At 40.4% G+C, this 12,454-nt stretch overlaps 2 protein-coding genes across 2 annotated transcripts in view; both read left to right on the top strand.

The window, feature by feature from the left end:
• The window catches only part of LOC111870816, a 10,792-nt gene extending 8,900 nt beyond the window's left edge, over window positions 1-1,892 (top strand). The window contains exon 2 of the mRNA XM_023863379.2: window positions 993-1,892. Within this exon, the coding sequence (XP_023719147.1) occupies window positions 993-1,286 (294 nt within the window). The 3' untranslated portion in view covers window positions 1,287-1,892. The remainder of the gene's footprint in view (window positions 1-992) is intronic.
• A 5,032-nt stretch (window positions 1,893-6,924) lies between these two features.
• On the top strand, window positions 6,925-11,809 carry LOC111870801. The gene is made up of 3 exons (XM_023863346.2): window positions 6,925-7,740; window positions 9,423-9,514; window positions 10,668-11,809. Exons 1-3 carry the CDS (start codon window positions 7,711-7,713, stop codon window positions 10,783-10,785), a joined length of 240 nt encoding a protein of 79 aa, XP_023719114.1. The 5' UTR covers window positions 6,925-7,710; the 3' UTR covers window positions 10,786-11,809.
• Window positions 11,810-12,454: the final 645 nt, after the last annotated feature.

A 12,454-nucleotide genomic window follows, 5' to 3' on the forward strand; every position in this document is an offset into this window, starting at 1 on the left:
TTAATTCCATCCATTTATCATAAAAATTCTGTTAGTCACAGCATTTTTAAACACAATGGTTAAAATTGTTTAAGCGCCAAACCAGGAATGGACATTTAAAAGCGCTGCGACAGCGGTCATTAAGTTCATAACCTAGTAACGGCTCTGTAAGGGGCTTATTCAAAACGGTGCCAAGGTCGTATACACAAGAAACAGTAAATGAGAGTGGACTCTGACGATCTGTGCATTGTACACTTTCTGACGCAGCCTACTAACTGTTCTATAATACACGCCTTATTTAATTAGAATAGCCAAGTCAAGGAGGAAGAGATGGGCAGAGCATGTAGAAGGCATGGGGAAAAAATGGGGGCACACAAAGTGTTTTTGTGGGAAATCCAGAAGGAAAGAGACCATTAAGAAGAATTAGACGTAGATTTCAGGATAATATGGAAACAAATTGGGTAATTCTTGAGCAGGTGAGCGTCTGGTGGCTTCTCAAGAAGGATTCAGATTTATAGAAGTAGTTCTATAATGCATGTGTTATAATGCAGAAGGTGTGGGCCTTTAACCGTGGTAAAAGAACTTTTAGTATCAACTGAACAGAGGAACTGAAGTGTCTCGGGACAGTTCTGGACATGTTGGCGAAGATAATAGTTATAAATTCTTTATAGAATTTCGAACTTTGGCTGTTCGGTCCCTGCCTAAGTCAACCGGACGCCTAGCGGATTTCGTCTCTTTCTTTTATACAAGTTGAGCTTTAAAGGCATACACGTGTTAATGAAGCAGGAGCCGTTAAGAGAAAGAGGTGGGGGAGGAGAGAGAGTGAAAAGGAGGGGGGGTTAGCTGGAAAGCTGGAATAAGTCAACTTTCTTCTTGTAGTCTTATCTTCTTCAGGAGGACACATGTCCCAATAACAGCCCATTTCTTTTTCCATACTTCCTCTGACATGCAATTTAGCGGTCAGGACAGAGAACCTGAACAGCATCCTAATTTTCACTTTAACTTACATCCAGATGATTGTATTGGTGATGGTCTCACCTCTGCCCTTGTGGGGGGGCATTATCAGGCAGCTGATCCGGGAGAATCTGGCGGGATCAGCGGAGAACTTCCAGGTGGTGTCGTGGAAGTTCGATCCGGATGTTGCAGATCGAAGAAGTGCTGAGTTTGAAAGAAAGCACGGTGTACGAGGCCAGAAGCTGATTGCACGCCTGGGACAGGGTGAAGACGGCTACCAGGAGGAGCGGAGACTGCGGCAGATCGAGAGGGACGTTCAGGCCGGTTACCCGCATGCAAATGATCCGTTATGAATGAATCATTAATCGCATCTTCTATATTATTGTTGTATAGGATATCGTGTGGAGTTCCTGCTGATTGAATAATCATTATTCACTTCGATATATGGTGAATTATTTAATGGTATAAAACTATATTTTATTCCATGTAACTAGCGAGTTTTACGCATACGAATAATGAAAACATAAAGTGAAACAAATGCATAAATTATATGTGAAATATAGACGGATGTGTGAAAGCAAATGTAGTGATCTTTCCAGTTACTCATTTCTTTAATATTACTTACACGTTAAACGGAACTGTAAGTGGTGTGTCGGCTGTGTGCATAATTAAATAACATTTTAAACTCAGGTGACAGGATAACATGGATACTACACTTCATCCCCCATCCATAAACTCTCGTAACCAGCATTCATGCAAGTGTATATCCTGACTAAACTTGTAGTCATCAAGTTACACATTACCTAAGATGTCCGTCAAGTCATTTACAAACATAAAAATGTATTAAAATAAATAAAGACAATATGTTTCAGCATAAACTGAAACTGAAATCGAGGTAATGACAGCTACTATGGCGATTGTCTGTGTGAATGCCATTTTAATGTTATTTATTGTAAAAATCAGTGACAATAATATATTTCTGGAAAATATATAAATGCTTCTTAAATATATTTCATAATCCTGCTTATTTATTTAACCCTGCTGAGGGTATTAATGAATGTTTGCATTTTCCCTTTTCACCTTGTGTTGACCTGCGTAGGTGGAGGTCTTGGGGTGAGCTGAAAAAGTCCTACCAAATATTCAAAGGACTAATGGCTTCTGTATGAGACCTGAATCGGTGGACATAGGGCATAATACACGACAGAAAAAGAACAACTTTTTACTAACATATTTATCTCAAAAAAACAAAGTGTTAATCTCGACCGTGTTATTGTTCCGACACATTACATGTTATGTCTACCTGAGTGCTGACGTCTATGATTGGTTAATTGCCACGAAAGAGCTCACATACATCCATGTTCTAGGCAACATTAAAACAAAGTAAGCCGTGACTAGAAACATGAAATTCTAAAGGATATGTCTAATGAGATCTTCAAAATTTAACGATTAATAAACATACTCCTTGGTAAAAGATTTGCCATTGCGTCGCTTAAAATATGAATTCATAGCAGAACAGGTCTTGCTTACAAACTGACAGACAAGAAGTATTCAGTATAGGGCAGACCGGTCTCATTTGGTATATGTCGTTTGGCGTAAAAGATTTATGAATACCTGTGCGCGTATTTCTGAAGGATTCGTATGTATTTTATGGATATTCTTTCAGAAATAAAGATACAAATTCTACGATGGATATCAATAACATATCTAACTTAAGTAGTTGTTATGGAGTTGTTAAATGATTTAAGAAAAAAGAAAGTTTCGTAGTTGATATCGTAGTCGGAAATGTCCCTAACTTTCTCAAGTTGGTAAGGTAAAGCTATCCCTATAACAGGCTGTGGGAGCCCATAGGGTTGTGAGACGTCGAGACTCCCACGTTTTCTAGACAATCGTCTCACAGATGGTGGTAAGGTTGTCAGCCTTAAGCGCCGGCCGCCCTATATCCCCAAGGAAGATCCCTGGTACTCATTTCTGTTAGATGCTGAGTAGACCCCAGGGCTGTAGTGCGGCTGGAATGATTAGGTGAATTGAAAATCCAATGACCTCATCGGCAATAGAACCCGCGACCTTCCGGCTTCTAGCATAGTGCCTTAACCAACTACGCCACCACGTTCCCCTTTCTCAAGTTGACTTCCTCTGACGTTGATACAACTGACCCACTTACCAGCAGCTGTTACCATGTACGAGTTCTCGTTACCTGGTCTATTAGCCAGACTTGCCTTATTGCCTAGTCTCTGTCATATTCGTACGTTAAAAGTGGGATTGTTAATTGTCTGAACGTCGCTGGAAAAGCTGCAATTCCTTACTGTATAAATCCTAGTAACTTAGTTACACCATTAAATGAATCAATTCTCGGATCACTTAAAGACGTTTCTTCCAGTTGCATAAGTTATAAAATTTCGGATGATATTTCAAGATGGTCTTTTTGGTTTATTTTATGTCGCTGTCAGAAATTCAGGCTATAGTCCTATAGAGTCGAATGTTAGAATTGCTCATAGTTTTGAATACTGGAATGGAAATTACTTGGGAGGAACGTTCATAGCCGGTTAGGACTGCTATCCCGGAATTTGCCTGCAGGGACTGAAGAAAACCGCAAAAGGTCATTCAGAATAACCAGTGTCCCAAAGTGACTTGGACCGTACACCTCCCGAATGTCAGAAGCGTTATCGCTTGAGGCAATTTGGCGGTCCTAGTTTATTTCGAAAATACCAGCCCCACATCCAGACTGCTACCTCTATACTTCGAGTACAACATAAACTGCATTAGTATTACAGATTATTCTTGGCAATAGCTAATATTACATTACGTTTTCTGGATTTCAACGCAGTGTAAGTTAAAAAAAGTAAGCTATACCTGTAACAGGCCGTGGAGGCTTCCACATTTTCTAGATAATCGGCTCACAGATGGCGGTGAGGTTGTCAGTCTCATAAGCCGGTCGCCATTTACCCCCAGGAAGATTCTTGGATCTTATTTCTGTTACAGGTCGAGTGGACCCCAGGGCCATATTGCGGCTGGAAGAATTACATCAATTGAGAAATCCTATGACCTCATCGGGAATCTAACCCTCGACCTTCCTGCTTGCAGCATAGTGCCCCAACCAACTACGCTACCCCTATATTTGTTATATAATGTGCTCATTCAGAATCTTAATATTTTGTGGTCCTGGGGTTGACTCAGCCTCTAACAGAAATGCGTACCAGAAATTAATTTAATCATTTTCCTGGGGAGTAAAGCGCGGCCGGCGCGTAAGGCTGATAACCTTACCGCCATCTTTGAGCAGATTGTCTAGATAATGTGGGAAGCTCAACATCTCACAACCCTATGGGCCCTCACGGCTTGGTACAGGGATAGCTTTACTTTTTTACTTTTTTTACTAATACGCAACTACTACAAAATAAACTGCATATTAACGAACTAAGAGTATTGCGAACATGTGCGCACGTGCATACACATATGACTTTATAAAAACATCATAAATTTAAGTGTCCTTCCATCTGGAAACATCTGAGCAATACTGGCCCAAATCACTAAATGGAAGTTGAATTTGTGTGAACTCAGAATTTTCCAATATCCTGTCGAATATTTCTGAGCCTCTGTGTATGAGTCTGTCAGTCCGTTTAGGGATGAAATTCTTAAATTAGCACCACTTTAAAAAAGAATTAGCAAAAAAAAAAGAGACTCCGCGGCCTGTAGTCCGCAAGTGAAATATACCGACCGAGCGACCGCCGCTTGTCGGCGAAGTTAGTGCCAACTTTAGCGGATAGAAGGTGTGGCGTGGTCAGCGCAACGGATTCCCACGGCCGTTAATTTCGGTTTTCTAAACCGGAGCCGCTATTTCCTTGAAATAGCTCCTCAATTATCCTCAGGAGGCTGAGTGGACCCCGTTCCAGACCCACTACTTCTCAGAAAATCTGGTAGGGCCGGGAATCGAACCCAGGACCTCTGGATCTGTACACTTTTGTTTCAAGATTTTCCGTCTCTATAACAAAGTAACGGTGTATACAGAAGTTACAGGAGTGATTCAGATGTGTTTATATACATTTGCCGACGGTCTTGGAAAGTCACTGTTTTATATTAAGGTCACGCACAAATGAAAGTGTTGGCCCTCTTACCAACGCTTTTACTGCCTCTAGTATATTAGATCAAGGGCACTGGGGAGCATCTTCATGCCTGGGCTGGTATGGGCAGCGCCGGCACTAACCTGAATCCCGCCAGAGGCGGCGAGAGAGTCCGTCAACCGTCTTCCTTCTCTTCAAAACAGCTCCGCATTACGAAAGCTTCGCCACAGCTAAAACAAGTTAAGTTGCCATGAAGACACACGGGGGAGTGGAGGTACAGCTCCACCATTTTTCACCTTGGTACTAGATAGAGGTGAGTGGCCAGATTCACTCCCCGGCCGCTTTACCCCCGGTATCCACTGGATAGGAGAATGAGTGTGCCCCAGTGCCAGTCTGGACACTATAGAGAGGAGAAAGAACCCGCCCCTGTCGAGAATCGAACCCCGGCCGCCCAACCCGTGGCCTATCTCTGTGCCTACTGAGCTATAATAACATGAAATCTACAGACACTGAGGTAAAACCGTCACTGGTGCCGGGTTTCCTTAAAGTTTTATTTACATTATTACGTTACATGTTCAGGTGACTACCAACTGATGGTCACAACATGAACAGAAGTTCAGTAGAAATTAATTTTCATTAAACAGAAGTCCCCCCCCGCAAGTAATATTAGTCGGTAAAGCTGTCCCTGTACTTAACTAATTAGGTACTATACCATGAAGGCGTATGGGGGAGTGGATGTATAGACCCACAATTATTGACCTCGGCACTATCTGGAGGTGAGTGGTTAGCTTCACGCCCCTGCCGCTTTCCCCCGGGAAAAGAGCCACCGGTACCCACTGTATAGTAGGTTGGGTGGACCCCAGAGTCTGCCTGGAGAAGAGAAAATTCTTGACCCTACCGGGACTCGAATTCCGACTCCTCAATGGCCCAGCCCGTAGCCAGTCGCTATACCGACTGCACTATCCCGGCTCTTTTAGTCGACGAATAAGACTGAATTTCATATTGCCGAAGTTCTTGGGAACGATTTTAAATGTTAACAAAATCCTACTCCCTGGTAATTTCAACAGGCTTTCCAAATACCAATATGTGTTCTTTTTTTGCAATAGTTCTATAGATCTCACCAAATGCTAAACCTTGAGAGTTATGATGAACATTTGTAAGACAAATCTTAAGTTAGTTACGTGTGACAGTCCTTACAGTTATTGACAAGTGACATTTCGGGCCGATTCGGGTGAACATACAGTTCAGACCTCTCATATTTTCGGACTAGCCGCAAGCTGTAGTCATTGGTTCAAATTTTCCTCATTGTATGCACAATTCCGTGATTTTCTGCTTCGAATAAAAACCACTACTGGCATTCGTCTGAAACATAAACCACGATAAATCTGCCAGGATATCCAAATTCCCATNCTGGTGTGGGAGGCGTGGGGGAAGGGAGCTGGGACAAGCGTGATACGTTCCTCCGAAACGTCGGTTAACACCACATATACACGGTGCCAAATCCCAGAAGACTGCTTTCTTCAAATCTTAAGTTAGTTACGTGTGACAGTCCTTACTGTTATTGACAAGTGACATTTCGGGCCGATTCGGGTGAACATATAGTTCAGACCTCTCATACTTTCGGACCAGCCGCAAGCTGTAGTCATTGGTTCAAATTTTCCTCATTGTATGCACTATTCCGTGATTTTCTGCTTCGAATAAAAACCATTACTGGCATTCGTCTGAAAGATAAACCACGATAAATCTGCCAGGATATCCAAATTCCCATTCGAAATCCGAATCGGTCACAAATAAGACGTGTTATAGTGAGAGAACTCCACGTTTCGGGTTTTTACTGCAGGTAAAACGACCTTCGGCGTACACAGGATATGTGTGAAGGTATGACTCGGATTCATTGTAGCAGGTAAGGTGATCAGAAAAATAATGAACACTGTGCCGGGAATCGAACTTCTACCGTTATGTCACTAAATTCTACATGTAAAAACTCACAACCGTCACCAAGGACAATAAATCAATAAAATGGCCACAGGAGTTCAACTCTCGCCAGGAGAGGAGACTCTTCTCTTCGTTAGTAAGCCCAGACTATTTCTGGAGCCCACTGGGGTTCCTTCCCTTTAGGTATAACAGCCGGAACGTAAAGGTGACCCCACTTCCATACAGCACCGATGTCTTAGAATACGTGGAGATTTACCGTCACAACATTTCTAGGTTTTCACGGCCTGATATTTTGTCGCAGAGACAAATTTTTGCCACGTTTACAGTTATAATAGGTGCGTCGGGAAAACGAAGGTCGAAGCTGCAGTGGTATTATTGCGGGCTTTTGTGCTACTAGCGAATTAAAACACCTAAGCATCTTCGCCGAAGTAAAAGAAAGTGTCCTATTACAAGAACTGGGCCTCTCCGAGACTAAGAAAACTGGTCCGAAGCATTGTAATAGAACAATACAATAAACGTCTACGCGTCTTCAACTAGCATACGTTTCAATTTTGGAATATGACACGTTCAAGAATGCGCAAGACTGTAGTTACAATGATGACGCCAGATCGCTTGAGGTCTATTATTCTAGGTCAATTATTATACTTGTTGCAACTCAATTGCACTGCGAATCGGGAGAAGGGACGAGGAGGAGGATTCCGCAAGAACAAGAAAACTTTCTCTACCTGAAGACTCACGTGGTCAGTGACACGATTTCTCTGCAACAGTCAGCAGCACACATCTCAACATGGCGTCCACACTCAACCTATTCCTGTTTGTAAGTATAGCTCTCTAACAAACTTACTCAGTGGTTATCAACTATTAAAGGTGTAGCTGCAGAATTTGAATATCATTGCTGTTTTCACGCGGAACAGCATCCACAGGAAGTTTAATTCAGTTCACATTTCTAAGACCAATTTTATCACTATTCCCACAAGTGGGCATCTCAAGGGCCCTCTTTCAATGATGCTTTCCAACCAAAGAATTGTTTTCACGCGTGCTGAATGCCCCGCCTACCTCATTAAGTTAATCATTCTAACAACATCCGTATAAACGATGAAGCTACTTATTATGTATTTTCTCTGTTGTACCAAGTGTCAGATCCATTCTACATTACAGCACCGACGCTAGAGCGAGCTTCGAGTTATTTTTAGACGACGGACTCACGATGTCTCCTGTTCTAATGTGAATCTCTAGAAAGTTTTATCCGGGCCTTACAAAGTTCTGAATATTAAGAAGGCAATGTCAAACGACTAACTATATTTTTAATTAGGGAAGGTAAAGCTATCACTGTAAGAGACCGTGGCGGCCCATAGGGTTGTGGGACGTCGAGGCTCCCATATTTTCTAGACAATCGGCTCACAGATGGCGGTGAGGTTGTCAGATTTACGCGTCACCCGTCCTTTAACCCCAGGAAGTTTACTGGTACTCATTTGTGTTAGAGGCTGAGCTGGCCGTAGTGCCATAGTGCGGCTGGAAGGATCTGGTCAACTGAAAAATCCAATGACCTCATCGGGAATCAAACCCGCGACCTTCCGCCTTGTAGCATAGTGCCTTAACCAACTACGCTACCGCGTGCCCCTAAATTTGAGAAACAAATTTTAATTAATTTATATAAACACTTCGACATCTCGTGGTGAAAATTATAGGTCTCAGATATTGTGTAAACATGGTTGTCGTTATTAATTGGGTTTGCTAAATGCCGAATAGAAAAGAAAAAAGAACATAACTTATCTGCAACTGTTAGTTTGTTACAGGGGAAGCCTGCCTCATAATCAACTTCAGTCATTCTGCACTTTCACCATTGTGTATGATACATGCAACACATATATGAGCCGTAAATTAAAACCAGTTCGAAATCTAATACATAACGACAGAAATATTTTCTAGAGACTTGCTAAAAGTTGCAAGCGTCAAATCTTTAACTCAGAAACGGAGAAATTCTAAATTTGGTGTAACATCATTTATTTTGACATGAACAGGTATGTATAATTGTTCTGCACAAAAAGTAGCCTGCGATTCAGAAACGTTCATGCCAGAACAGTTTTCGGAAGACGTTCTCTGATATATACTCTATTACGTACTGGATTTGAGGTTCTCACAGCAGTGACTATGAAGAGCATGATGCCACGTAGTCTGGTATAAGTTTACTGATGTTTCAGAGAACACATTGCTTCCATCTTCAGGGTCAAATATATGCTAAGCAAAAAGCTAACTCAGCTTACCATCTGTTCCTTGCTTGACGTATTTTTACCCTGAAGATGGAGGCAAAAATTCCTCCGAATCGTCGATGAACGTCTGCTGGGCTATTACACGGCGGCATATTAGAGATTATAGCATACGTTAAGCTTTTTTCTTTACAGTATTACCAATATAGGTCTATTCCAAGATTCGACTCAAATGCCCATGTTTTAAAATTTTACATGTGCAACTGAACTCTGAAACTCTTTTTGTTCACAGTATCTTGTAATTATTACTGTAATGTTATGGGTGTCTCCTGTGGTGGATTCAACACTCACTCCACGTGCACCAAATTTCCAGTACTTTGAGAGGTAAGGCAGTAATGTCTAACTAAGAAGGCCGCGCCATAGCTCAAGCAGTTAGTTGCTGGCTTCCCATCGAGGCGGCCCGGGTTCGGTCAAGTGGGATTTATGGTGGATAAAGTGGCGCTGGGGCAGGTTTTCTCCGAGTACTTCGGTTTCCGCTGCCAATCTTCATTTCACCAATTGCTCCACAATCACCCTCACCTATCATGTGGGGCTGGTACAATAGGTCAGAAGCGGACACAGTGCAAGGGACTTAGTCCCACCACACTAGCAATAAAAGAAAAATGTCTAACTAAAGTGATATAGGTACAGCATATAAAAATTCTATTTCTGTGCATCTGAACATTACACAGGAAGTTAAAAACATTTGCCTTCATTCTAAGATGTCTACTAATTACAAAGCAATAAAAGCTGATACACCAAGTTTCAAACCTTACAGTAATTACAAAATGTGTTCCAGTTTTGATGAGGACACATTCACAAATTACTTAGCAAATAATAATTATCAGTATTCACATAACTATTAAATTAAAATAATCCAATAAAATTATTTTCACGATTTTGTGAGAATACTATTTGTTTTAAACTATTATTTTATAAGCCAAGGGAGTCACATACTGCGAAACTTTCAAATTACTGTAACTGATCAACTTTAATAAAACTCAGAATGAAGGTCTTCACATTTTAGCACCACTAAACACTGAGCAACAGTCATACACAAATTTTATATTACCAATACAAATATAGGAGCCCTGTATACTTTAAAGCAATAGTAGTATCATTTCATGTGGATGTTGGACACACTCCATCTTAACCGTAGATAGTTGTGAAATTCGAAATAGACATCACTTTTGTTATTACTGTCAGAAAATTTGGTTCTTTAAGAATAAAAAGTACTCAAAAAAATTAAATCTAGTGTTTCTGAGGTTCGTTGGTGGCCAAATTAGGGCTGAAAAAAAAAACTGGGAACAGCTGGTCAAAATAGTCACAGTTCCACTCACTAAGGGCCAAACTTAAAGATGAAATTATATGTGTACCATAATTACTTCACATATTTGAATTAATTCTTACTCTGAATATGTATCAGTACTGTACTTGCCTAGAAATCACTACAGCAGAAGGAGTTCAAATATGTTGCTAACATGCTCTTTCTCTACAGGCCCAAGTATCGATATCCGTATTATGACGAGAATGGAAGAGGTAAGCTGCTGTACGGATATGGAGGTCAAGAACTCTACCAATATAAAGCTTATTCTCCACTTGAAGGCATTCACTGAGGAGCTCCAGTGCTTCATTCAACTTTCGTTGCTACTTCAGTGCAGCAAATCTTATGCTGAAACAAGCAAAGGTAGCAGTAGCACTGATCATTGCAAAATGTATAAATGTTTATAATTAACGAATTTTAAAAATATCTAGTTACTTTCATACAATAACTTAAGACAGTATAGTTTGATTATGAATTTAGCAAAACTAATAGCTTTCTGAACAAGTCCTCTACAAAAGACTGAAGTGAGTGGAATACACATAAATGACATACCAGGGAGGAGATGTGGGCAGGAAGAAATAGTAGAAGACAAATTTCAGCGTTGTGTAGCACATTCAAGAGGAGTGCTCTAATTCAGTGTGTCTCAGTGATATGTGGATCAGAAAAGGCTGGGAATCACTGAATCAACCAGTCTATAAAACTTGAATGGTTTAGGCAGCTCTTGCAAGCATCCAGTTCGCTATTTATTACAGCATCAATGAGTCTGATTGCTTGTTTTTATTTACTGAAGGTTGACAGATCATATATAGTATTTTTCTGAAGTGGCATTTATTGGAAAATTTTGTACTATGTACCCACGAGGACAATATTTTGAGGAAAACTGAATGTATTCTGTCACTTAAGAACCAAAACAATGATTGTGAAAATCAGGTGGTATCATGGAAATATGTTCATTGGCTTTTTTCCATTGCCTGGATACATGAATCCATAAATATCCATACAGGTAACAGACCCAGGATGTGGAAATAGTTATATTAAATACATACATAAAGTCACATAATGAAGATCACCCACATCAATCAATTAACATATACAATAATATGAAGTAAAAACATAATATCTTGATTAACAGGCATAATTTGAAAAAAAGAGATCAAGGCAAGTAAAATAAAATTCTAACATCCAGTCTTGGTAGATCATATATTTAGTGACTGGTAGATACTCTAGATAATAGTATATATCTTAAAGAACACTACTGCTGCAAGAGAATGAATTTGTTTCCTCTTCCAAGACTTCCAAAAATAAATAAATTTGTTTTATGAAATAAGTGTAGTCAAGTTTTATTTCATATAAGGAATGTTACCTTATCCCTGAACATTGCAGAAGGAAGCAAAATGGTTTAAACTGCTTGTATACAAAGATTGCAGGGATGACCGCTATTACAGAATAAGATATTTATAAGAATGTGCTAGGCATTGGCTAGGCCTTTTTTGTATTTACAATAATTTTTTCCCTAAAATTAAAAAAAAATTGTATACAAGTAGGGCAGCTGAGGTTATACATCAACTGAAAAAATATTATATACTGAACATTGAGGTTGTTGCTGCAGTATCAGAGTCATGATTTTCATGGATATGATGTTGAGTAGTCTGGTAAGCGGGTGAAGACATTTTGGGGAAACCTTTTGCGTCCATGCAGTGAGATGTCAAAAGTGCCACAAGTGCAACAGTCTGTGGAGCAATTGTCCAGCGTCTGAGTAAGATGTATCCTTGTGTTTATGTATATGCCTTACACTGTGTGATACTTTAAAGGTGGCATGAGTCCTGAAATTATTTCAGGACACTGTTTAAAGGGACATGTACATGTGCCTGCCCACCTTCCCCCTCCTAGGTCTTTGTCAAGCCAGAAATGTGAATTAGGTTGTGCTAATAAGATTTTTTGTTTGTGGTACTGCTATAAAA

The sequence above is a fragment of the Cryptotermes secundus genome, unplaced genomic scaffold (assembly GCF_002891405.2).
Source record: "Cryptotermes secundus unplaced genomic scaffold, Csec_1.0 scaffold499, whole genome shotgun sequence".
NCBI classification, from domain to species: domain Eukaryota; kingdom Metazoa; phylum Arthropoda; class Insecta; order Blattodea; family Kalotermitidae; genus Cryptotermes; species Cryptotermes secundus.

Coding starts and splice junctions, on each gene's coding strand:
- LOC111870801 (XM_023863346.2), top strand. CDS start 7,711: ATGGCGTCCACACTCAACCTATTCCTGTTT. Junction 7,741..9,422: donor CACTCAACCTATTCCTGTTT/GTAAGTATAGCT, acceptor TTTTGTTCACAG/TATCTTGTAATTATTACTGT. Junction 9,515..10,667: donor AATTTCCAGTACTTTGAGAG/GTAAGGCAGTAA, acceptor CTTTCTCTACAG/GCCCAAGTATCGATATCCGT.